Source organism: Truncatella angustata, assembly GCF_020726525.1.
Source record: "Truncatella angustata strain MPI-SDFR-AT-0073 chromosome Unknown BKA67scaffold_7, whole genome shotgun sequence".
Lineage (NCBI taxonomy): Eukaryota > Fungi > Ascomycota > Sordariomycetes > Amphisphaeriales > Sporocadaceae > Truncatella > Truncatella angustata.
In genome coordinates, this window is record NW_025763387.1 from 2,288,497 (window position 1) to 2,311,090 (window position 22,594).

The window sequence follows — 22,594 nt, forward strand, 5'->3', positions numbered from 1 at the left end:
GGCGAGGTTGTCTCAGAAGTACATGAGAAACTCAGGAAGGCTGCGCACAAAATCTCATTGTGCGATTACTCAACTATGATGTCGTCAAGAGTAGAAGCAACTGCTGCCACTCCATAGTGGGGCAGAAGCTACCCCTCGGTGCAGTGCGTGCATACGGCAGCTCAGCTCCTTAACTCCGGCAGCCAATAGATATACACGCACTACACTACTGTAGGTTACAGAGTAGTCTGGTCTAACCTTAGCGGATATGTTCCGCTACCGTGGGATCTTCACTGCAATCCCCCCCCCCTGTGCCGGTTGCCGACCAAATTCCACCAGGGCGACAACCAGGAGCCGTCGTCATAAGTCGAGGGTCTGCAAATCTGTGGGCGACAGTTGAGAGACTGGACCAGAATGTCCAGGTCAAGCTGTCCCATGCCCTCATGAGCACTTTGCATACCAGGTGAGCAACACAGAGACGGTCTCCGGAGTTGCAACGGTGTTGCTGGGGATCAGCAGCCAGTGCAAGGTGTCCAATCGAAGGTCAACCAGTGAGCGAGCGGGTACCTCCCACGTTAAGGCTGACTACTGCAGCGTGATGTGGTCCAAAAGCATGTGGTTCAAAAGCATGTGAACGATAGCAGCTTTACCAATTCGCCGAGAGCCCTCAACAAATGTCCTGAACGCATCTTTGGGCGCACCAGAGCCATTGTTCGCGATCCACAAGTCGCCGAGCCCCCAAATGCGACAGCAGACACCAGCACACAATACCACATGAACAGACGTCCAGCCTCCCGGGTGCGGTCCTGGAATACGATATGCCTGAGCACCTGAGCTCTTCGACAGCTCCGCGACCGAATGCGATAGCCCAATTGCAAGACGAGAATGAGGCCCTGAGACTACTCTCCAGGTCGCCGCATCCTTATCATCGGCAGAAATCAGAACTTCTCGAGCCCTCAGATAGATTCTCGAGCTCGACTACGGCGCCTCCAGGTTACCGGTCGAGCGTCAACGGCAACCAACCCCGGAGTCGGACTTCGTTTCCGGCCGTATCCCGCGAGACCACGCCGACAGCCAGTGACAGCGGCACCGAGGCTGATGATGAGCATTTCCTCAAGGGGCTGCCGGCTCCGCGAACAAAACTGCACAAGGGCCTGCGGGGGCACAATGAGCTGCTATCCGGAACGTCCTCACCACTGCCATCCCCGGCACTACCGGAAGACGAATATAGACGGAGTTCATACATCACTTCTGCATTGAGGAAGGAACAGAAATATGGGAAAGAACAGCATCCACAGCTAGACTTCTCAAAACGCAACAGAGTCATCGTGCGGCGGCTCACTGAGCTGATTTTGCTAGGATCACTTGGCACATTGGTTTACTCAAATGACCAGGCCCGCCCGGTACTTTACGCATGGCGCAAAGGTAGGTTTTCCCGCCGGCAAGCTGCTGAATGCTTTTGCTCATGTTTCCCCAGAGCTCTTTGTGAGTTTAGGTATTGCGAGTCTCCTAGCAGCTTTGTATCCGTTGAGGGTAGTGTGCTGGGCCTATCGGCACCGGAATCCATCCAGGCGGATACCTCTCACCGTCACCACCAACTTCGACCCTGCACCACTTTTGTACCCTATAGCCATCACACTGCTTGTTTCGTCGCTCATATCGATCGACAATGACAAGGTTCTGCTTCCAAACATCATCTTATCGCTATGCGTCATACCGCCTGTCCTCATACCAAAGTTACTCAGTGCAGATCTTTGCAGCCCATTGCACTGGCTGATTTCTTGTGCACCCATCGTCGTCTCACAAACAAGAGGTCATGAACCGGCGTCATCCCCAGACACGAGCCACCAACATGCATCAGTTCAACTTGAAAGTCTCGTACTGTTGTATCCTCTACATCAATACTTGTGCATTACTCTGCAATCCCTTACCACAACTAGTCTGTTGACTGCGGAGCTCCAACTCCTGTCTGTGGCGCTCATCAATGTGCTGTTGTTGTCGTCCTCGCCACAGATCACAATTATCAAAGCGATGCTATGGGTGGGCGGCCTTGACATTCTAGTATCATGTACACGCATTATTCTATGGGGTATCGCCCTAGCTCGCGTACCCAAGTGGCGCTTCAGACGCACTGAGAATTCGGCGAAACGACACACTTCATTTCTCTCAGCCCTTATGTCATGGAAGAGAGTTCGCCATGACTTGTTTCGTGCGCCTATGGACGGCTCTTCATGCAGCTCATGCGAAAACGTTGATGATGCCGAAGACAGCGATGGCGCAGGTGGCCATGCGTCAAAAGGGTTATCCCGGGTCAAGACAGCAACGCTTGGTGGTGCGGACTCAACCGGCCTTGATGGTCCATTTTCAGGTTCAGAGCATAAAAAGTCTGCAGTCCGTTTCGAACCCACTGAAGCCAAACAGACAGTTCACCGAAGGAGGCATACATTACCCTTTATCGACAAAGTACTAAAGAAGTCATATACACATACACCATCAGGACGGAGGAAGAGATCATCCTCGTCATCAGTAAGAGCGTTCTTCGCACTGACCCAGGAACAAGCCACAACTAGAAAGTGGCTTTATGCTCTATACGTCTACGTCTGCATTGCTGCCACGGTGTTCTTTCCAAGCCCAATAGTTGGTGTGAAGGACTTTGTGCAAGAGCATGCACTAAAAGGCTATGAGCCAATAGGCTGGGCTCTAGGCTATCTATTTGGAGACCTGAACTGTTTTAGGTGGCAGGTCGTAAGCCATCTCCTTGAAAGATGGATATGTCTCCCTCCGCGCGTCGCTCTCGGTGACGATCAAGGCCTGGGCTGGGTGCAATACCTTCGACATGCAGTTTTCGGGGAAGCCAACACTCGCCTACTCCTGAGTGGTTACTACGTCATCGTTTTGATAATCGGACTTCTTATCGTCTTCAAGCTGTCGCCCAAGTACGAAGTGGACACGCGAAGAAAGGTGTTCCACTTCATGATGGTAGCCATGCTCGCCCCGTCGATCTACATCGATCCAGCATTTGTGGCACTGGCATTGTCGATCGTTCTTTCCCTCTTCTTAATTCTCGATCTACTTCGCGCAAGCCAACTTCCGCCTCTTTCGAAGCCGCTCGCATCATTCCTTGCCCCGTATGTGGACGGAAGAGATTTGAGAGGCCCTGTCGTCATCTCGCACATTTTTCTTCTAATCGGGTGTGCCATTCCTCTCTGGCTATCGCTAGGGTCTCTTCCACGTACGGGAACAGGTTATATGGAAGGTTGGGAAGTGCCAACTCGTGAAGTGAGCATGGTGGCCGGTGTCATCTGCGTTGGTTTGGGTGATGCAGCTGCCTCTCTAATCGGCCGCCGTTACGGACACCGCAAGTGGCTATGGGGCGGCGGTAAAAGCCTTGAGGGCAGCGTCGCCTTTGCGGCCGCGGTATTTCTCGGGCTCATGGCAGCTCATATCTGGCTCAAAGTCGGCGGGTGGCCTACTGCTACCCCTCTGGATTCGTTGCCGGTGACGATCAGCAAGACTACAATATGTGCAAGCACAGCTAGTCTTACGGAAGCGGTGTTGACAGGTGGTAATGACAACGTAGTCGTACCGGTGGTGTTATGGACTTGCGTGAAGGGTTTCGGCATTTAGAGGCATAGAAAAAGGGTCATGGCATGGCGTGTATGGTTTCTCTGAGGCGAAAATAAAAACGGGTGGCATTTCTGGGCCTCGACCACATGGACCTTTATCGGTCGCACGCGGAACAACAGATACAACAATCCTCCGAACGAGGACGCATACACTTAATACACAGATATAGCATCTCAGCTTCATTGGCAATCATAAACTTGAGTCGCTATGGACACATATGTAAGGGTTATTTAATTATGGAATTAAATTACGGGTAACTAGGGTCACAATCAGGAAATTTATATTTTCTTCAAAGTCGTTATCCAAGACAGCCTGCGGTCGGGCCTGCCCTTGATATCGACCCTCCGACCATCCGAGGCCAAGGCCGCCTGCCTCATGGCCAGAAACAAGTGCATCAGCTCGGACGATGGATTGCCATCTTTGTTTTATGACACCGACGGACAACGCTCGGGGGGTGGTCACCAAACCCCCTTTGTTCACTTGCGCACCCGACACGTTCTCTTTCAGAACAGCCCAGGCAGGCAGTTTTGTATTTATTATTCGCTTTCGGTAAAGCGCCACTCAATCAACCCATCTCGGCACTCGACGACTGGCCAGGCGGGCTTCGGGCCTCGGGTTCGAAACCGGAGGTTTTTGAGTTTGGAGCTTGCGCCAGCAGAAGGAAAAGCTCCGCTTAGCTAACGCTTTGCATGGATAGTAAGCAACCCCGGTAATTTGTTCACTTTCTAAATTATTTTTTTCTTCCTCGGGGAGGGTTTTTTATGCATCATTACCGAATGGCCCATTAATGCGGTATGTGTCGCTTCCAACAATGCCCGCTGGAGTTTAAAGTAGTTCCTTGCCATGTGCTGGGTGCGTTCGGCCGAGTATATGACCCATGTTCGGTGTTTCCGTGTCCCGTGCTTTGTGCTTGTGAAAGAGAGAGGTCAGTCTTGGCGTTTTAGCACAGCGGTCAATCGTCAGAGCCGAGATTAGGCTCTGATAAAGTTATGCAAAGTGATGCTTCTTCGAGATATACGAAGTATGCAATAATGCGATGTCCAGATCCAAGCGCTTGTCGTTGTACGTTTTGACTAGCCATTTTTAGAACTCCACGCAACCTTTCCCTTTGGTGTATATCTCAAACGGGGTATTTGCAAAACTCTCTATATGTACACACTTAGGCGGAAATCTCATGCTTAACCCACTTCTCCAGACCGCCACGTGCGATGATTTCTTGTACATTGGGCGGCAGCTCGCCGACCTTCTGGCTCCACGTCTGACCGCCCTCACCCTCGGTCACGGTGACCTTGCTTCTTCTTACGTCCCACAGGAATTTCCAGCCTGTTCGTCTGGTGAGGACTTTGCTCTCCTCAGTCTCGGCCTTGAAAGTCTCTCGCAGTCTCTGCACTAATTTGGGAACTTCAACGCCCATCACTGTAGCTTTGGAGTCAGTAATTGTTCCGTTCCCGCTTGAGTGGTCTTCCGAGTTGTGTAAAACGGCCCCGACAGAAAGGGTAGAAAATGATCCCGAAGATTACTCACAGGCATTGTTGATACTATTCCGGCTGAAGATGTTACCGAAGCTTCCCGAAACGACGAGTGGGATCTTCTTGGCAAGAATGGCAGTAGCAGCCTGCTCTCGCGAACTGCCACAGCCAAAATTGAAGCCGGATACCAAAATATCGCCCTGCTTGGCGACCTCCCCGAAGGACTTGTCGTAGTTCTCCATGCATACCTCGGCCATCTTTTCGACGGACACATTATCTTGGTATGTGTATTTTCCAGGGTAGATGCCCTGCAGCCCCGTAGTCAGTAATTAATTCATCAGGTGATTTGACAAAACTCCAGGAGCAACATGAATTGTGACAAGAAGCACAAAAGATGAGTTCGACGAATATGCGCGCCGAGTACATGCTTGAGACAAAGAGAACCTCCCCAACCAAAAAGAAAAGAAAGACAGAAAATGGCTCCAGAGTTTGCTTACATCAGTGTTGATGTTATCTGCATCGCAGAAAACAATTTCACCTTCAACCTTCTCGGGGAATCCAGGAAGGATGTCGGTCAGAGTTTCCTCCCCCTCGGGGGCTTCCGTTGCACTAGAGTCGCCTTCCACGTTCCCAATGAGGCTTTCAGCTTGAGCAATGATTTTCTCCAAGGCCTCCTCAATACTGATAGCCTTGTCTTGCTCGAAGTCGCCAAGACCCTCACCAATGATGACTTTGTTGACACCATCAGGCTTCTGGTACCAGCCTGGGCCAGCAATCTTGCCCTGCAAAGCACTTGCTGCCACAATCTCAGGGCTGGCTAGGTAAGCCTTAGCATCTGTGGACCCTGTATCACATGGAGTCAGCATTTACACCTCTTGAGTAGTTTCGATTGCTTACCCATGCGACCCTTGAAATTCCTGTTTGATGCTGAAATTCCAACCTCGCCAGGCTCAAGTAGACCTGTACCAAGACCAATACAAGGACCACATCCAGCCGGCAAGGTCTGAGCGCCGGCATCTACTAGCACTTGCCAGTCACCAGTCTCCTCTGCGGTTTGTTGTTCAACAGTGGATGCGGCAGCCAGGTAGAACTTAACGCCAGGCGCAAGTTTAGCCTCCTTGCCATTTGCTGCAGCTTCCCGGAATACTCGTGCGGCAGCAGCAATATCCGAAGCTCTGCTGTTTGTGCAGGACTGAAAGAAAGTCAGCAGATGTCACTTCCAGATGGCTATGGGGCTCGGCAAAATTGTGAAACTGTTCACAGAGAGCCTAATCGCCTCCAATAGGCAATCTGCGCTCCAGCTGGACGCTAGTAATGACAGAAAACAAACTCGAAATCTACTTACTACGAGGTAGGCTTTGTCCAACTTGATGCTCTGCTCCTCCAAAGTCTTCAAAGGTGTGGCAACCTTGACGGAGTTGGGTCCGGCAACATAAGGAGCCAGCGTCGAGAGGTTAAGGTACAGCGACTTGGCGTAGGTGGCATCGGAATCGGCCGTTAACTGGTTTTGGATGAGATCGTCAATTCTCTGGTGGGAGAACTGGTTTATTGCGACACCATCACCAAGAACAGATGAAACCGTTGCCTTGGCACGTAACCATGTTTGCAGTGTGGAGTCAATCGGGAACAGGCCAGAGAGAGCACCCCATTCAGTAGTCATGTTGGCGATGGTAAGACGGTCATCCACTGGAATACTGCTCATGGTTTGCTCAGTACCTGCCTCATGTTAGCGATTGTAATACAGTCATTACCTGTCTGTTCAGTACCTGTAAACTCAATTGCATGGTTGAGTACGTCATCCTTGTTGAATAATCCACACAAGGCCACAATTACATCCTTTCCTGTTACGCCAGGGGGCAGAATGCCAGTAAGTGTGACCTAAGCCATGTAAGTAATTCACGCACTACAAAGAGAAGACCCGTGGTCAGAAGTCTGGATATGGCGCCCTTACCTTCGCGGTTGGGGGAACTTGCCACCTGATGGATGTTAGCTTATGGGGCACAAATAACCTGCTGAGAGCGTGAGTCCTGGAAACCTACCAAGTTCGACCCGTAGCCCATATACTAGCTGCGTCCGTCCGTACCATGGGAGTGCCAAGACAGCCAATGCCACCATACATGTTACTGTGACTATCAGATGCGACAGTGACAGTACCGGGCCATGCATATCCCTCTTCAACCATAATCTGGTGACCGATACCTCGTCCTGCATTTTGAGCCATCAGCATTACGTCAGACCACGAGGTCTGGAAGAACAAATCTAACCTGCGGGGTAGAAATCTACACCATGTTGCTTGGCAAACTTCTCGATTTGTTGGTATTTCTTGAGGTTCGACTCGCTCTTGTTCTGGACGTCGTGGTCCAAGGTCATAACAATCTGCTTGCTGTTGTGGATCTTGGTGGCACCGATAGACATGAACTTCAAGGCCACTGGCCATGAGTTATCGTGTGTCATGCCTATAACATTCTCAGCATTTGCTTCTTCGACATTGTCTATCGAGTCTTGCGGGGGCAGAAGGAGTCATTCCAAGAGCACAAGGTGCTGGTTCTACCGACGTGCGCTCCGCAGTATGCTCGAATGGGCTGGACAGTCTGTTCCTTACAGTGATGAGGAGAAAGAGTGACATAGTCTCCCGACTTGACCACCTTTCCAGGTGCAAGTCCCACTGAATACCTCTGTACGATCTTTTCAGTCAAGGTCTGTGCTGTCGTCGAGGGCGTAGTTTTGAATGACGAAAGGATGGCTGACGATGAGGGATCGTCGAGCTGGGAGTGGAAGGCATTTTGCCGGCGCTGCGAAGTCGCGGTATACGTTCGAGCTATAGGGCGGGCTATCGACCGGTGTGGGAGCGCATAGTTGCTGATTGAGGCTCTGACGGCCAAACTCCTACCCTGTGAATCCTGTTAGTAGCTCTCCCAAGATGGTTGTAGATTTCGCGTCTGGTCAGGCGAACCGGCACACATTACATACAACGAAACGGCGCATGGTGTACTAAAGAGGCGCCGAGACCATGACAAGACGGAAGGCAAGACAAAAGATAAGAGTACACCGCAGGGTTGATCCACCAGGCGACGTGAGCAACTACTTGGGAGAATGTCAATGTCTTGCGACTGAAAAATGTCTGGAGAATCCTTGGCTCTGGACTATCTGACTATCTCCGTGGGGCGGGCCTAGCTCCGGTATCGTCGTTCCGCCGCAAGTGCCTGTGTAATTGAGTTCAGGACGAGCATGATTGGTCGTGTGGGCAGGCAAAGCCAGCTGATTTGATGAGCTTGGGGCCGTTGATGAACAGCACAGGTCAGGAATGAATCAATCAGGGTATATTATGCATGCGGCGACCATGCACGGTGTACGCGCACAAGCAGTAGAGCAAGCAATACCGTCTTGACAGTACCCTTCGGTGAGTTAAGCCCAGCCAGCTAGCAGGCCAAATGTCTGCCTTCGTTCCCGGGCCGTCTACAGTAACTTATCACTTTTGGACTTTTCATCCTTGCATCACCGCCCAATCATTGCTAGATGCGAGATAACCGGAGTCTCTCCAGGCAATTTTCTCAAGAACCCTCAGCCTTTTCTGGCGGCAGTCACACCTGATTTGCTTGCTTACGTTCAAGCATGTTGCGAAAGATCCGATCACGATTACGAAAACCCCCGAATATGCAATAACCTGTTGAAGCTTTGTTTATGTCGGACTGACTCGGAAAGTCCCCGAGCCGGTGCAATAGAAAGTCGAGAATGATGGATAAGTCAACATTACATAGCACTAAATAAGGAGGCCTCACAGCTGTATCCCTGCGTTCACGGCAGCAGGCAGCTGTCAAATCGCAACGGAAACTCCAATCCAAAGCCGCCGCTGTGACTCAAATGGATCGGCTAGAGTCGACGGGCTTCTAAACGAGTGCGGGATGCGCTGGGTGCTTAGCCCTGGTCATGGTCAAAGTTTATGATGACATATCAGTTCAACACCCAACTGTTCCATGTGCACATGCCTAATATTACTCTCGTGTCGTGCCGACTTGTCATCAACTATCAAAATCAGAACCTGCTTGTTTCGCTTCGACACTGACGCGTAACCCAATTCACGGATCATTTCTGCCTGCTAAACCTTGGCGGGCCTGAAGTTTTGCGCATCGTGTTCAATTGGTTCTCCTGCCGGCGCACCATCTTTATCCACAGGCACTGCCCCTCCAAGCGTGCTGGTACTGGATAAGGATACTCGCCCAGGGGTCTTACAACTACCGACTCCGACGGACACTTGCGATACGCATGCGACTGAGTTGTCTATAACTCTGTAGTTCCGTCGTTTTGCCACTGGACTGCCGTGTCATTGCTGTGTCATTGCTGTGACATACTTCGACCAACGCGTGCGCAATAAGCCGACAAGGCAGAGGTCATCACCGGCGGCGCGGTCTTAACGGAACCCGAAGGAGCTGAGCACCATCCGAAGACACATAAAACTTTTCAAATCGTTCATCCCATCCTCGAATGAGGTACGTTGAACATGTCAACGACCTCTGCGGGGACAGGAAAATCCCATCGAATTCTGTAAGTCTAGACTTGCTCGTACCGTGCATTCAGGTCGACTAACTGGGAGTAAGCGCATGTGTTTTATGTCAGCACAGAAAAATCAAATGTGATAGAAATACACCATGCTCAAACTGCTTGAAGGTATGCGACACAGCTTACCTCTGCCGGAGGACATTGGGAAAGCTAACATCTTTGTATGCATAGGCTGGTGTCACTTGTACACCGAGCACTCCTGCTCCCGCCCGGAAGCGACGGAGGCCGAACCAGGACTTGCAGCAGCGCCTTGCACGGTGCGAGGAGCTGTTGCAGGAGTATGCAACGGCAAAGCCTTCTAGCACAAGCCCCGAATCTGGAAAGCCAGAGGAGTCATGGAAGACCATGGGCAAGCTTGTCGTTGATGATTCGGGAGTGCGATTCATGGACAGTTTTCTCTGGGCGACAGTCCATGATGAGGTACGTCCCCGTTGTTCTTCCGCAAGGGCATCATGTGTGCGCAGTGGACATGAACCAGATGCCTATCCACGGTTTTGGGAGTAAGTCGGTTCGCTAATGCACAGCAGGTTCGAGCTATGCGTGAAATAATCGACCAGGATGAGAAGGAGGAGGACAACTCTGCCACGACTCCAGCTGATGGCCTGACTCCGGATCATCACGCAGGTCTCCTGTTTTCAAACGACTCTGACGCCAATCTGGATGAGCTGCATCCCAACCCAGCACATGTATTCCGTCTTTGGCATACATTTCTTGAAAGAGTCAATCCGATTACGAAGGTCATACACGTGCCTACAGTACAACCATTAGTTGTTGAAGCTGCTACTAACCAAGCCAATTTGCCCAAGAATGTAGAGGCTTTGTTATTCTCGATATACACCCTCGGGGTTGTTGCCATGACGGAATCAGAATGTATCACTGTGCTTGGGCTCTCCAAAGACGACGCATACGCCCGCTTTTCAAAAGGTGCACGTGTGTCTTTCATGCGTACGGGAATTCTGCATAAATACGATCTCGTTGTCTTACAGGCGCTAGTATTATACTTGGTAAGGGCACTTATCCACAAGTTTTCTACTTAGGGCAGATCCTAACATAAATATCAGACTTCCCTCATGGGTCGTTATGATCGCCACGCTGCATGGGTCTTGAATGGAGTCATCATCCGCATTGCTCAGAAGATGGGACTTCATCGCGACGGAGAGCTTTTGGGGTTATCGCCATTTGACACAGAAATACGTCGGCGGATATGGTGGCAGATCATATTGACGGACGCGATATATGCCATGATGTCAGGGTTTGGGCAGTCCATGCTACCGCGGCACTGGGATACCAAAGAGCCGAGTAATGTGAACGATGCTGACCTCTTCCCAACGATGACCAAAGTGGAATCCAAAGACGGCCCTACAGACATGGTTCTCTGTCTCATCAGCAACAAGATTGCCGCCTTGCTTTCTGAAAATCCTGGCCTCGAAAACGTCATACTTCAGAATGAGCGAGCGAGCGCTATCAGCCCGGCCTCCGCTGAAGTAGAGGCAGCTCAAGCGCGAATCGAAGAGCTCGGTGCCGACATTGCTGAGATATTAAGAAAATACGGCGACCCATCAATGGGCCCGATCCATGAATTGGCAGCGTGGCAGGGACAGATGATCATGGCAAAGCTTCAGGAGCTCGTTCGACCTCCACGAGATCAACCTGAATGGGGCACAGAGGTCTTCACGCCTAAAGACAATCTATTCAAGATAGCTGTAACCTCTGGCGAGCACTCACTAGAGACTTATAAGTTATGTGAGAAGCGCGGAACTTTTATGTGGTTCGGTAAGTTGCATGCCCAAAACGTGAGTCGCTATAACTAAACCATCTACAGTCAAAATACACTTCCAGATGGAGGTATTTCAGTTCATGGTTGGCCAACTCTGTTCCCGCACGAGTGGATCACTCGTGGACAGAGCTTGGACAGTAGTGGAAGAAGTCTACCGATATCATGAAGAATTGTTCAAGGCTTCGGTCAGATCTAATGCTTCTCTTGGTGTTGTCACAATCAAGGCATGGAAAAAGCGCGAAGAGGCAGTGCGGCTTGCCACAGGCACGGCGCCAGAGGCGCCCTGGTACATCAATCGACTACGAGAACTCTTAGGTTCAAGCTCCGACTCTCAGACAACCCCAAGCGATACGACAACAATGTCACCTTCGTCACGATCCATCAATACACCTGTCATGCCAAACAATCTCGAACTGCCGTGGGATCAGATGCTTGGGTTTGTTGATTCGTCGAGTATATCTTGGGACGTGTTTGGAAACCCTGGTCAGCCCGCGCCGGTTAATTACGGCACATACGCCCCTAATATGGGGCCTTATCAGACCATGAATGGTTGGATGTAAAGTTTGATTGTACGGATATCGGCAGGCGTTTCTATAGATGTCATTTTAGTCGCAGTCACTCAGAAGAAACTCTCCATTACCAATCACAGTCACGAATAACATGAACCATGAAACACGGTGGTCTACGGACCAGTTGAACCATCAAGCAGAGCTAGTATTGTAAGGTCACATCGTTGTCCCTGTACCTAAGTTACTGAAATTCAAGCCGTCATCGTAATGAATCATATAGGGACCCGTGATGCATGCCGGGTCACGTTATCTTGGTTTGGATCATGCAAAATTTATCTGGACACACTATTGATAACACCGAAGTGCAGTAGCACTTGATCACGTAATGTGTAGGATTATGCTAGTCTAGGTGCCAATGCTGTGGCTGCAATTGATCTCGAAAGCCGGTTATTTGTAAATGCTCGGATTCGGGGCCGAGATTGCTCGGGCTTTTCTATGCCCCTGGATACGACCAAGATCCTCCCGAGGCTTATCTGGAGTTAGTGACTGGTTACAATTTTTTTTTAAATCCGTTAAAAGCCTTTTGAGGTGCAGATTGTTAGACATCCACTTGGTGCCAATAGATTGGGCGGCTGCCACTAAACTAATTTACGGCTTAGTTTTACAGGTCCTGTCTATAGCTTGACCATCTGCTAAGCCTGCTGTAATTGGCTCTGTCGGCGATGAGTAACGCGGTTCGGTCCCGAATCCATCCTACTGGAAACGGGGGACTTCAGACGAGCAGCTTCGATCTTGCGCGGCAGTCAAGATCGCAAGATCAAGGAGCCTAATAGTATGCTCAATTGGCTAGGAATGTGCAAAATGAAGTAAAATTGAGTCATCGCTACATGTCACTAACGCTACAAGCAGGTGGTGACGCATGGGTGATACGGATGAAAATCAGCACGTCTTACATTTCTATGATCCGAACTTACGGGACGGCCATGAAATGTCCGAAGACCGGTCCAGGCCTAGTGAATCGGCGAGTCGGCAACTATTGCAAGCGGTATTCTAAAATGAACATAAACTAGACGTTTAGCATGCCATTTTGAAATAAACTTTTACCTTCAAGCTCGTTCTCGCCACAAACAATCGACGTGTTCAGACATTTGCTCATATGAGACACATATCGACGTGTTCAGACATTTGCTCATCTAAGACATCAGGGTCGCACCTATCTTGCAGCCCCACAACGACGCCAACAACCACACATATTCGGTCTCGCTCTCGCTCTGCGCCCCTAACCAACTAAATAAGCTTTCCAGATCGACCAAAGCATCCAAACAAACTACAGCTCGAGGCTTGGCAAGGATTGATCAAACACCATGCCATTCGGCTTCGGCAAGAAGAAGCCTGTTGGCGTTAATACGGCGACCGAAGACACAGATGCCACAATACAGGCAGATCAAGCATCAAACAGCTCGGCTGTTGGTGCTTCATCCGCGCCACAAGCAAACCATGATACAATCGCCAAGACCGTATCGAAAGCGTCGACAATGCACGAATACCCGAAGGGCCTCAAGCTTGCCGCGCTGATGCTTTCCATTTTCATCAGCATGTTCTTGGTTGCACTTGATAGATTGATCATTTCGACGGTATGAATTCCCGTGTCTACTATAGGTATCCTTGTTCCAGGCCCGTATGGAGCTGTTGTGGAGGCGTTGGAACTGGGGTGTGTCCACTATAGTGCTTTTCACTGACACCAGTCATGTAGGCAATTCCTCAAATCACGGACGACTTCAAATCTCTGCAAGATGTGGGTTGGTATGGTTCGGCGTACTTGCTCACGACAGCTTCTTTCCAGTTGATGTTCGGAAAGTTATACACGTTCTTTTCCATAAAGACTTTCTTCATGGGCGCAGTGCTGCTCTTCGAGGTTGGATCTGCTATCTGTGGAGCTGCCCCGAGCTCGACTGTGTTTATTGTTGGACGTGCAATCGCCGGCGTGGGAGCCGCTGGTATCTTCTCTGGTGTCGTAAGTTGAACTCCTCCAGTTTCAGACCTGTTACTAATCAGATGCGTCAGATCATCATTATTGTCTACGCTGTCCCCCTTCACAAGCGACCACTATACCAAGGCCTTTTCGGCGCCATCTTTGGCCTGGCATCAGTTATCGGACCTCTCGTGGGCGGAGCTTTCACGTCTAATGTAACATGGAGATGGTGTTTTTATATCAACCTGCCCTTCGGTGGTGTCGCCCTCGCTGTTATCTTTTTTACGCTCCAGGTCCCAGACAGAGATACAACCAACCTGCCTTTGAAGGAAAAGCTAGCGCAACTCGATGCAGTTGGAACGATCTTACTTATCCCGGGAGTCGTCTGCCTTTTGTTGGCTCTCCAATGGGGTGGGTTGAACTACGCCTGGAGCAATGGCCGCATCATAGCGCTTTTGACGCTTGGGATTGCCCTGTTGATAGGTTTTTGTATCGTGCAGGTTTACATGCCGAAGACTGCAACACTTCCACCGCGAATATTCAAGCAACGCAGTATCTTGGCTGGTGCGTGGGTGACTCTATGCATCGGTTCGCAGATGATGATATTCGTGTATTTCTTGCCTATCTGGTTCCAAGCTATTAAAGGGGTTTCGGCCGTCGACTCTGGCATTCGCCTATTGCCATTGACATTGGCGATGGTTGTTGCGTCCATGTCAACCGGCATCCTCACTTCGAAGACTGGTTACTACACGCCTTTCATGATTGTCGGTACTTGTATCATGTCAATCGGTGCTGGACTTCTTAACACACTCCAAGTTGACACGGAAACGGGGAAATGGATCGGGTATCAGATTCTCTACGGTTTTGGTATGGGAATGTCGTTCCAAGCCCCAAACTTGGCAGCTCAAACCGTCCTTCCCACCAGGGATGTGCCCATCGGAACCTCCCTCATGTTCTTCACTCAACTACTAGGAGGAGCTATCTTCATTTCGGTTGGCGAAAACGTGCTCAATACTCAGCTTGTCGAGCGCTTGAGCAGTTTGCCCAACTTCAACGTTGGCCTTGTCATCAACAACGGCGCTACAACTTTGGCCGACTCTGTCCCTGCAAGCCTGCTTGACACAGTACTGTATGACTACAACGAGGCACTGCGTAAGTGCTTCCAGATCGGCCTCGTCTTGTCCTGCATTACCATTATTGGAGCAGTGTTTATGGAGTTTAGGAGTGTGAAGCAGAATAAGCCCAAGAAAATTGCGGATGCCGAAGCAGGTACCGCGAGCAGCGAAAAAGATGATCAGGATGATGGAGCCATGTCCGGCGCTAAGACCGCTGATGTGGCCGTGGACGGTGTGCAAAGGGAGACTGCCTTTGCCGCACAGCCGGTGCCTGTTCGTACAACAAAAGAGAGTGCTTAAATTGTGATACCCCAATACGTCGAGCGTGTATTTTAGTTGATTGCGGCATTTGTATTGCACGGGCGTTGGTGGAAAATCTCATCTCTATGTAAGAGACATAGACAGATGCGTGCGTAGCTAAGTTAAATAGCAAACATTCCACTCTGGAAAGCCAAAATAATAATAATACTCGATAACATCACGAAGTTGACCGTGACCTACCGTTTTTCATGCCTCATCGACAACGATTGAAAACCTCAACCCCGTCCCCAGGTCTTGTTCCAGATGATTGCTTCAGGTCAAGGTGAATCACAATTAATTAGGAACGAAGAGTCTACGTACCTGAGTATTTCCCATGGACACGTAGGCCTCATGTCAGATTGCAACTCATGATAGCTCCTTTGTAGGCTAGACTTACGGCCTCCTCATTAACTCCAATCATATGAATCCTGACGCCTGTTCGATCGTCGGTCATGTGGTTATGGGAGTATTCACGCTCAGAGGACTGGGCCGAAAGATACCAGATCCTGATATCAGACAAAAACGCAAAATGCCATTCCTCAGCATAGGGTTCGCGGCAACTGCTAGCGCGGTCAACATCGGTATTGGCGTCGCCGTAGCTATACTCATGATCCTCACCCTGCTCATGCGGCGGCGCTCAGCAGCCTGGACTGCACGAGAAATGGCAGCACGAGCTAGTCGCCGGCCTGGTGATGGATTTGTGAGCACGCCGATGTATGGGCGCTTTGATGAGTTATCGAGACGCTGATGATGGGGATTTGTCCATGACTGGAAGCTTGTGCGGCGATGTGAGTGCATAGCAATCGAAAAAAAGAAAAAAAATCAGATTTCCGAGTGCGCATATCAATGTTGGTCTGCAGTCTCATTGGATCATCACCGCTTCTTGAGTTGTTGGTGTATTATAATATGACAATCATACTACGCGTTTTGACTTTTCGCGTATGATCTGATAGAGGAAATCGTCATGTCGCAGATTCGGTCATGCTGCACGGAGTATTGTGGCTGTCACTTGTCTGGCATGTGAATCTAGTCAATGGAGAAATCGTCAAACTTGCGAGTCAACAAGATCAAGACGAACGCGCGTCAGTTTCTGAGTATCCCACGAGAATCGTATGACGAAAAAGGTTGTATGTGTCTCCATCAACATCAAGACACATCCGGTTTAGATGCGATAGCCGATAGTTATAAGTGAAGACCTGATGTAGGAGCCAATCACAAAGCAGGCATGGCTGCCAGCTTGGGAGTTTCAGGAGCTTGGATGCTTATTACCTTTTAATATTGCTACCTTGATCCCTGAGAAAAGCATGGCCTGAACGGTGAATTTGGCGGAGTATGCTACGCATTGGTACTGGTAGGCTCCGCATGCAGTACGACGTGGGCCTGTCACTCTGGAATCTTTAAGATTTAGGACTTGCAATTATGTTAAATTGTGGGACATGGGATCTTCACGTGAAATGTTGATTTGCAGTCAGTCATTGTGCACGGGGGAGACACTGACTATGTATATAAGCACAGCGAAATGAGTAATCTTTGTCTCGTGATACAGATCTCCGGCAGATCAGTCGAATCACGTCACTATACTCCACTAGTGGCTTGAGTAGGTGCGACGCCCACGTCTCCCGCTACAGAAGCACCCGGCCAATGATTGGTCCTTGAGTCCCGGTTCAGACGAACCTAAATCCTCGCTTCCATTGATCTTCATGTATAAGCGCGCTTTGTCTCCGTTACTCTCCACTATTCTCCAGATCTTTTTCGAGGAAACCCCTGACTAAACTCGAGCCCCCATCGTTAAACGACGGCATGATCATGCATGTAGCGTCCACCGCCCGACAGGCCATTTCAGGCGAGTCGGTTGAGGCGAAGTTCTGGAATGCCAAGAACTAAGGAGAAACCACACAAAGCCATTCAAAAGCATCGAAGCTTGTCTCTCGGCATGTTCCAGATCCACCTGCTTTGTTTCTCGTATCGTCTACTAAAACTTGTGCACCCCCTGCGCGGGTGGCCTCGAGCCCTTCACCATACGTTTTTGTAGCATTCATCTTTCTCTTTGGTGCTGCTTGTCCTTTCCTTCCCTGGTGTCAGGCATTGCAAGTTGACCTTGCGAACTGTCGTCACCGAGATAACCAAGCTCTTCATCATACCTTTTCACTTCACCTGAACATATTTTATACAAAGAGAACATACTTCGACTAACCCAACTTTGTCAATCTTTCGTCCGATCTATTCGGATTCAACACAGCACACATATATAATGCCAACAGAAACGCAACCCGACCCCTGGAAGCAGGACTCTAACTGGTTACTCTGTTATGTAGTCATCATTCTGATCCCAATTATATTCGTTTGCATTGCGGCATTCTCTGTCTGGCGGGACCGACGGACAAGCCGCAAGTACGACATTGAAGCCGTAAAATCTACATACGCAAAATACTGGTCGGGATACAAGGACGACGCACCACCGCCATCAACTCGTCCCACACAGTATTCCCAAGCCATACACGTCCCCATGCAACACGTCAACAGGGTCGGACCTCGTATGGCCGGCGGTTTCCCTGCCGCCGCACCACCGCCGCCACAATATCCGCAACGGCCAATGGTGGAGGAGGTATCACCAAGGACCGTGCCAATGGCGCCGGCGTGGACCGGGCGAGATTCGGCGGCCTCATACTACTCCTCAGACATGAGCGGCCTGAACTCACCTAAAGGGGAAGGACATGGACCATGGGTAAGAACAGCCCGTGCCGATCTCAAGGATATGCCGATCTAATCACTCGCAGGTTACCATAACATCACATGACCAATGAAAAAGAAAGAAAAAAACTCGAAAATCTTAATACATTAACTATATTCAACAACAAAAATTATATAACTTTTGAACTACAATATGCACCATGCATGCGAACTTATTTTAATAGAGAACAGATGTGATGTGTCCCACTATCAAGGATTTACTTGGTGCACAGGGGATCGAGTCACCTCACTGAATTGTCCTAGTGTTGGTTCTGTCGGATTCGCTTCTGAGGCAGAATGTCACTCCAACATGTGACACTGTTCCCAGTGTCTTTCACCACAACAAATTGCTCAAGTCGAAGTTTTTCGCAAGAGCCACGGTTAACTAGTAATAAGCGCGTGGCACATGAGCAGATATGTCATTTACTCACATCTCGCACTTTGAGAGACAATGCTGGCTAGCCTCGCCTCGCCTCGCCTCGTGGTCATACCGATCGTTCACGGGATACTCAGTTTGTTTGTGGTCTGCTATAGTAGAGAAATTAGGAAACAGATGGACTATCTATTGGTATAAATTCGAAAATCTACGTAACGCGCAGTTCTCGAATTCCAGCCAGTGGACTAGGAAGGTGGTCAAATCGGAACAACTTGATAAAAGTTCAAGCAGTGTCATCGTACAGCACTTTCATTGTTGTCGGAAACGGCGACAAGGTACTCTGTAGCGCATCCATGTACATCTTGACGCCCAAATCACCCGTGATTGTCTTCAGTTGTCCCTGTGGCCCAGGAGCTCTACGAAGGTTCCTGAGCCGGCCGACTACTTTCAGCATGGCGGCCTGAGAGACATGGCTGATCCAGCTGCCCAGGCAGAGGTGGGGCCCGTGGCCATAGAATCTGTAAGAGTCGATATCCCGGTCCAGGCGTACTTTCTCCGGCTCTGGATAGAGTTCCGGGTCCATTGTCAACTGATTGAAGCTGACGTAGACAGTGTCTCCTGCTCTAAGGTGCAGAGGCTGGCCGTTCTCCAGCAGTGTGGTGTCCTCGTGCACGCAGCGGAGCACCGAGTTTGAACCGTTCAGTCTCACACCTTCCATGGCGTAGTGCATCAAGAGCTCATCGGCTTCAGGAGTGTCCTGTAAGGCCAGTTCCTGGATTTTTGGCCAGTGCTCTTTCCCGGCCCCAAGATAGAAGTCCACAATCTGCGCAAAGATTGCGCCGTTCAACGTGACCATGGGCGCCGCTGCTGGGAGTATATGGGCGTAGACTACCTCGTGAGCATCCTTGCTGTTTTCGAGCAGTCTGCGAATCGCGTGGATACCAAATTCCTTCATTTCAGGCTTCTCGCCGACAAGTCTGCCGACAAGATTCCCGAGTAGTCTGCTCTTGCCCGCTGCTTCAACCTCAGCGATCATGATGGCACCCATAGCTTCGTTGATAGGTTTAGCCGCAGTGTAGAGACTGGTCGTCTTGGCAGGGTCTACAGTGCCGTAGAAGACGACAGTGAACATCAGTGTGAGAATGTCCTTGAGTTCGTGTTCTGTGAAGATACCATGGGGCCGTTCAGCCGTCTTTAGTGGCATTGCCCAGAACTGAGCCGCGAAATGGACTCCGGCTAGGTTACCCACATCTCTGACAATGTCTACCTGGTAAGTCTTCCGCTTGACAAAATGGCCGTTTGGCTGTCTAGTTCCAGCAGACTTGGCGGAGTGGCCGTTCGTTTGCTTGATCTTACCGTCTGAAATATCTACACCGATTGGTGAAGACCAGTTTTTCAGCAGGGCAGCCGAGGTTGTCTCGTAGAAACGCTTGACTGTTGCTTTCCAGGAATCGGGATACATCGACTTTTGCAATGTTGCCCGCTGACCTGCATAGAACTGTCCGTCACCAGCAAGGCAACATCTTGCACCATCTTGCCCTCCAAGGAATTGAAATCCTTGCTTCCATGGGTCGACACGCAGAGTTTTGGACATCAATGCGGCATCAACGCCACCGATCGACATGACGGGAATCGGTAGCGGCCTCCGAGTTGGGCGACGGAACGAGTATGAATCGACCCGACCCAGGGACTTGAGGATCTTTTTATTCTCTGAAGGAATGACAAAGGGATAGTGCGCGTACACGCTGTTGAATTCGAAATGGTGAGGGAAAGCACGAATAAAGAGCTTGTAGATTACACAACCCTCCTCAACCGCCGGGTCTGCTTCCACTTCCTTCATGCCCCAATTGGTCAAATTTCCTGGATGATAGTTTTGGGTGAGATGACGATCCCCACGCGTTAAGGTAATGGCATCTGACAAGATTGCCCGGCTGATTGAGTAGCCTGTCGCAAGGCCAGAACCTGGCACTACCGTTGGCTTGTTTTCTTCAATTACTACACCTGGGTACATCTCCACATAGTCTGGATGCTCGTACAAGCTTTTCAGGTGAGCAGCGACAACTGGGTCCGAGTTAATATCCTCAAAAGTCTTGTGCGGCTCAAGGCCGAAAAATGATCTGAACTCATTCAATGATGCTGCATGCCAGCTTCGAGCCTGCAATATCCCGAGAACCTCGATAGCTCGGAGAATAGGGGGGATATTGTTGGCTCCAAATGCGCCAGCCAAGTCTTCAACGCTGTCGGTAAGAATTCGGACGAGATCGTCATCGTTGAACGTGCCATCATCTTGTCTCGTAAGATTTTCGAAAGATCGCTGCAGAGGATCATCGGGAATCTCGGCTTCCCATGTGGCCAGCGCCGTTAGGAGTTCGCGGGTCGTTGTTTCGCGATAATCTTTTCCAACAATATTCTCGTAGAGACGTTGTGTCCATTCTTCGTCCCGCTGACTTACGCAAGAATGCCAGCGATATACCAGATTGAATTCGAAGCTTACTTGATTACCTGTCCCCATTGAGCGATCTCCATCTCCAATATCAGCCCGGGGATCAATCCACCACGTTGAATTTGTCCTGTTTATATTCAGTATCGTCCGTACGTAGTCACGCAAGATGATATGGGCATAGAGGCCGCAAGTGATTAAGCGACCCGTCTGAAACAGGTCATTGTCTCTCTTCTCGTTCGCAGCACGTTTATGTTCGTCACTGAGTGAGCTCGATGGCTCGTCAAACCGCCCATTCTCGTTAATAGCTGCGAGTTGCGTGACCACGTAGTTGTGAAATCGATTGAACATAATCACGAGACAGCTTACTCCAGGTGGAAACCCAAGGATGCGTTTCTCTGCAAAAGAATCGGGCTTCAATCTTCCGTTTTCGAATGTACGCATCTGATTTTGCTCAGCTTGATCAGCACCGTAAAGTGGTGAAAGATCAAGATACGAGGATGTAGTGGAGATATTGGGATTCTCTCTTGAAGTTCGGAAACAATCATGGATGATGAGTGTTGCCAGGTAAAACAACATGCTCGAAATATTGCCTGGATGTGGTTTAAAACCTCCATTATCACGACTCATGATTGTATCAAATAGGAGGCCCGGATCCGGGCGCGAAGGCGGGCTCGGAGCTCGAGGTTTGACGGATCGAGCGTAGGGTGTTCCTGCTTTTCCAAGATTTGGTAGGTTTATATTATTGTATCTATCAGTATTAGTATATCAAGCTAGCTCAATATGTCTAGATATACATACGAGCCATCAGCTTGACGATAGTTGTACAAGTCGCCGAGTGCACAAGGTGGTGGATGATCCAAGGTGGTCCATATGTCTTTGGTGAAAGCGTTGGTAAGTTTGGCTCTGTTGGTGGATGAGTCTGGGAGTTTTGATGCCAGACCAACAAGATGCTCCACTGTGCCACTTTGGGTCAGTGAAATGTTTAGCAGCGATTGGATTTCTTCTCGAGAAAACGCCAATGGGCGCCTGGCTTAGGTGACGCATTTCTCGAATGAGCATACGCTTCCAAAGAACGAGAAAACGCACAGACCAAAGAAACGAAAACAACTTACTGAACAGTGTCCGGTCATTTGTTAGTTTGTTGCCCGAAATGGACCTCTCTAGTAGCTGGATCACGGTGTTAATGTCAGAGACCCTAAGGGATGAGAGATCCTGAACAATGCTGCTGTGTGTGTCCTCTTCCATGTAGGTACCATCCCCGGTCTGGGTTGGTAAAGGGCGAGCAGCCGAATTCACTAAATGAGCATACTTCTGGAGCGTAGCACGTAGGCCATGATCAATTTGACCTTTCGCCATGATGCATTAGGTAGTCTGAATGACTTTTGATCGTTATGCTCTCGTGTGTATTAGATAACGTTGAATGACAGAATGTCTGCAACCGTCTAGGGAGTACGAATTGATTTATATATTGCGTCCTCTAAACAGGGATAAAGATCCACGTCGCGTTCGAGGAGGCGTACCCTAGACACTTCGTGGCTTGTTAGTTGGCGCCATCTCCACGGATTTACTATTGGTCAGGCGACGATGAGATACGATCTGCCCGTAATGGAGTCTCAAGCTTCGTCCAAGGTTTTACCTAGCGTGGCGTTGCTGGGTACAACCATAAAGGAGGCGCGACCGTCAAGGTTGGCAGGGCTGATAGGGCTAAAGCGGGAGAAGATACAGTCTTTCTCCAAGACA

At 49.9% G+C, this 22,594-nt stretch overlaps 7 protein-coding genes across 7 annotated transcripts; 5 read left to right on the forward strand and 2 right to left on the reverse strand.

The window, feature by feature from the left end:
* Nucleotides 1-797: 797 nt before the first annotated feature.
* Nucleotides 798-3,606, forward strand: BKA67DRAFT_594301 (phosphatidate cytidylyltransferase; the record flags this gene model as incomplete). The annotated part of the gene is made up of 3 exons (XM_046105039.1): nucleotides 798-1,215; nucleotides 1,282-1,404; nucleotides 1,457-3,606. The coding sequence occupies 3 exons, from the start codon at nucleotides 798-800 to the stop codon at nucleotides 3,604-3,606; spliced, it is 2,691 nt and encodes an 896-aa protein (XP_045955477.1).
* A 920-nt stretch (nucleotides 3,607-4,526) lies between these two features.
* Nucleotides 4,527-8,503, reverse strand: BKA67DRAFT_378176 (homoaconitase). Its single transcript, XM_046096527.1, has 11 exons — nucleotides 8,037-8,503; nucleotides 7,678-7,966; nucleotides 7,340-7,531; nucleotides 7,115-7,280; nucleotides 7,027-7,051; nucleotides 6,842-6,953; nucleotides 6,421-6,791; nucleotides 5,973-6,267; nucleotides 5,573-5,919; nucleotides 5,131-5,383; nucleotides 4,527-5,022 (listed from the first exon to the last, which is right to left on the reverse strand). The coding sequence occupies exons 1-11, from the start codon at nucleotides 8,058-8,060 to the stop codon at nucleotides 4,766-4,768; spliced, it is 2,331 nt and encodes a 776-aa protein (XP_045955478.1). The 5' UTR covers nucleotides 8,061-8,503; the 3' UTR covers nucleotides 4,527-4,765.
* A 1,070-nt stretch (nucleotides 8,504-9,573) lies between these two features.
* BKA67DRAFT_594303 (fungal-specific transcription factor domain-containing protein) lies at nucleotides 9,574-11,969 on the forward strand (the record flags this gene model as incomplete). Its single annotated transcript, XM_046105040.1, has 6 exons — nucleotides 9,574-9,617; nucleotides 9,671-9,740; nucleotides 9,804-10,052; nucleotides 10,160-10,636; nucleotides 10,694-11,405; nucleotides 11,455-11,969. 6 exons carry the CDS (start codon nucleotides 9,574-9,576, stop codon nucleotides 11,967-11,969), a joined length of 2,067 nt encoding a protein of 688 aa, XP_045955479.1.
* A 1,079-nt stretch (nucleotides 11,970-13,048) lies between these two features.
* BKA67DRAFT_576448 (MFS multidrug transporter) lies at nucleotides 13,049-15,629 on the forward strand. The gene is made up of 3 exons (XM_046103571.1): nucleotides 13,049-13,552; nucleotides 13,672-13,932; nucleotides 13,983-15,629. The coding sequence occupies exons 1-3, from the start codon at nucleotides 13,283-13,285 to the stop codon at nucleotides 15,303-15,305; spliced, it is 1,854 nt and encodes a 617-aa protein (XP_045955480.1). The 5' UTR covers nucleotides 13,049-13,282; the 3' UTR covers nucleotides 15,306-15,629.
* Nucleotides 15,630-15,726: 97 nt separating this feature from the next.
* Nucleotides 15,727-16,053, forward strand: BKA67DRAFT_661907 (uncharacterized protein; the record flags this gene model as incomplete). Its single annotated transcript, XM_046107904.1, has 1 exon — nucleotides 15,727-16,053. One exon carries the CDS (start codon nucleotides 15,727-15,729, stop codon nucleotides 16,051-16,053), a length of 327 nt encoding a protein of 108 aa, XP_045955481.1.
* Nucleotides 16,054-17,556: 1,503 nt separating this feature from the next.
* BKA67DRAFT_538980 (uncharacterized protein) lies at nucleotides 17,557-18,072 on the forward strand (the record flags this gene model as incomplete). The annotated part of the gene is made up of 1 exon (XM_046100559.1): nucleotides 17,557-18,072. The coding sequence occupies one exon, from the start codon at nucleotides 17,557-17,559 to the stop codon at nucleotides 18,070-18,072; it is 516 nt and encodes a 171-aa protein (XP_045955482.1).
* A 622-nt stretch (nucleotides 18,073-18,694) lies between these two features.
* Nucleotides 18,695-22,210, reverse strand: BKA67DRAFT_661909 (heme peroxidase; the record flags this gene model as incomplete). Its single annotated transcript, XM_046107905.1, has 3 exons — nucleotides 18,695-21,602; nucleotides 21,653-21,809; nucleotides 21,967-22,210. 3 exons carry the CDS (start codon nucleotides 22,208-22,210, stop codon nucleotides 18,695-18,697), a joined length of 3,309 nt encoding a protein of 1,102 aa, XP_045955483.1.
* Between the last annotated feature and the right edge of the window lie 384 nt (nucleotides 22,211-22,594).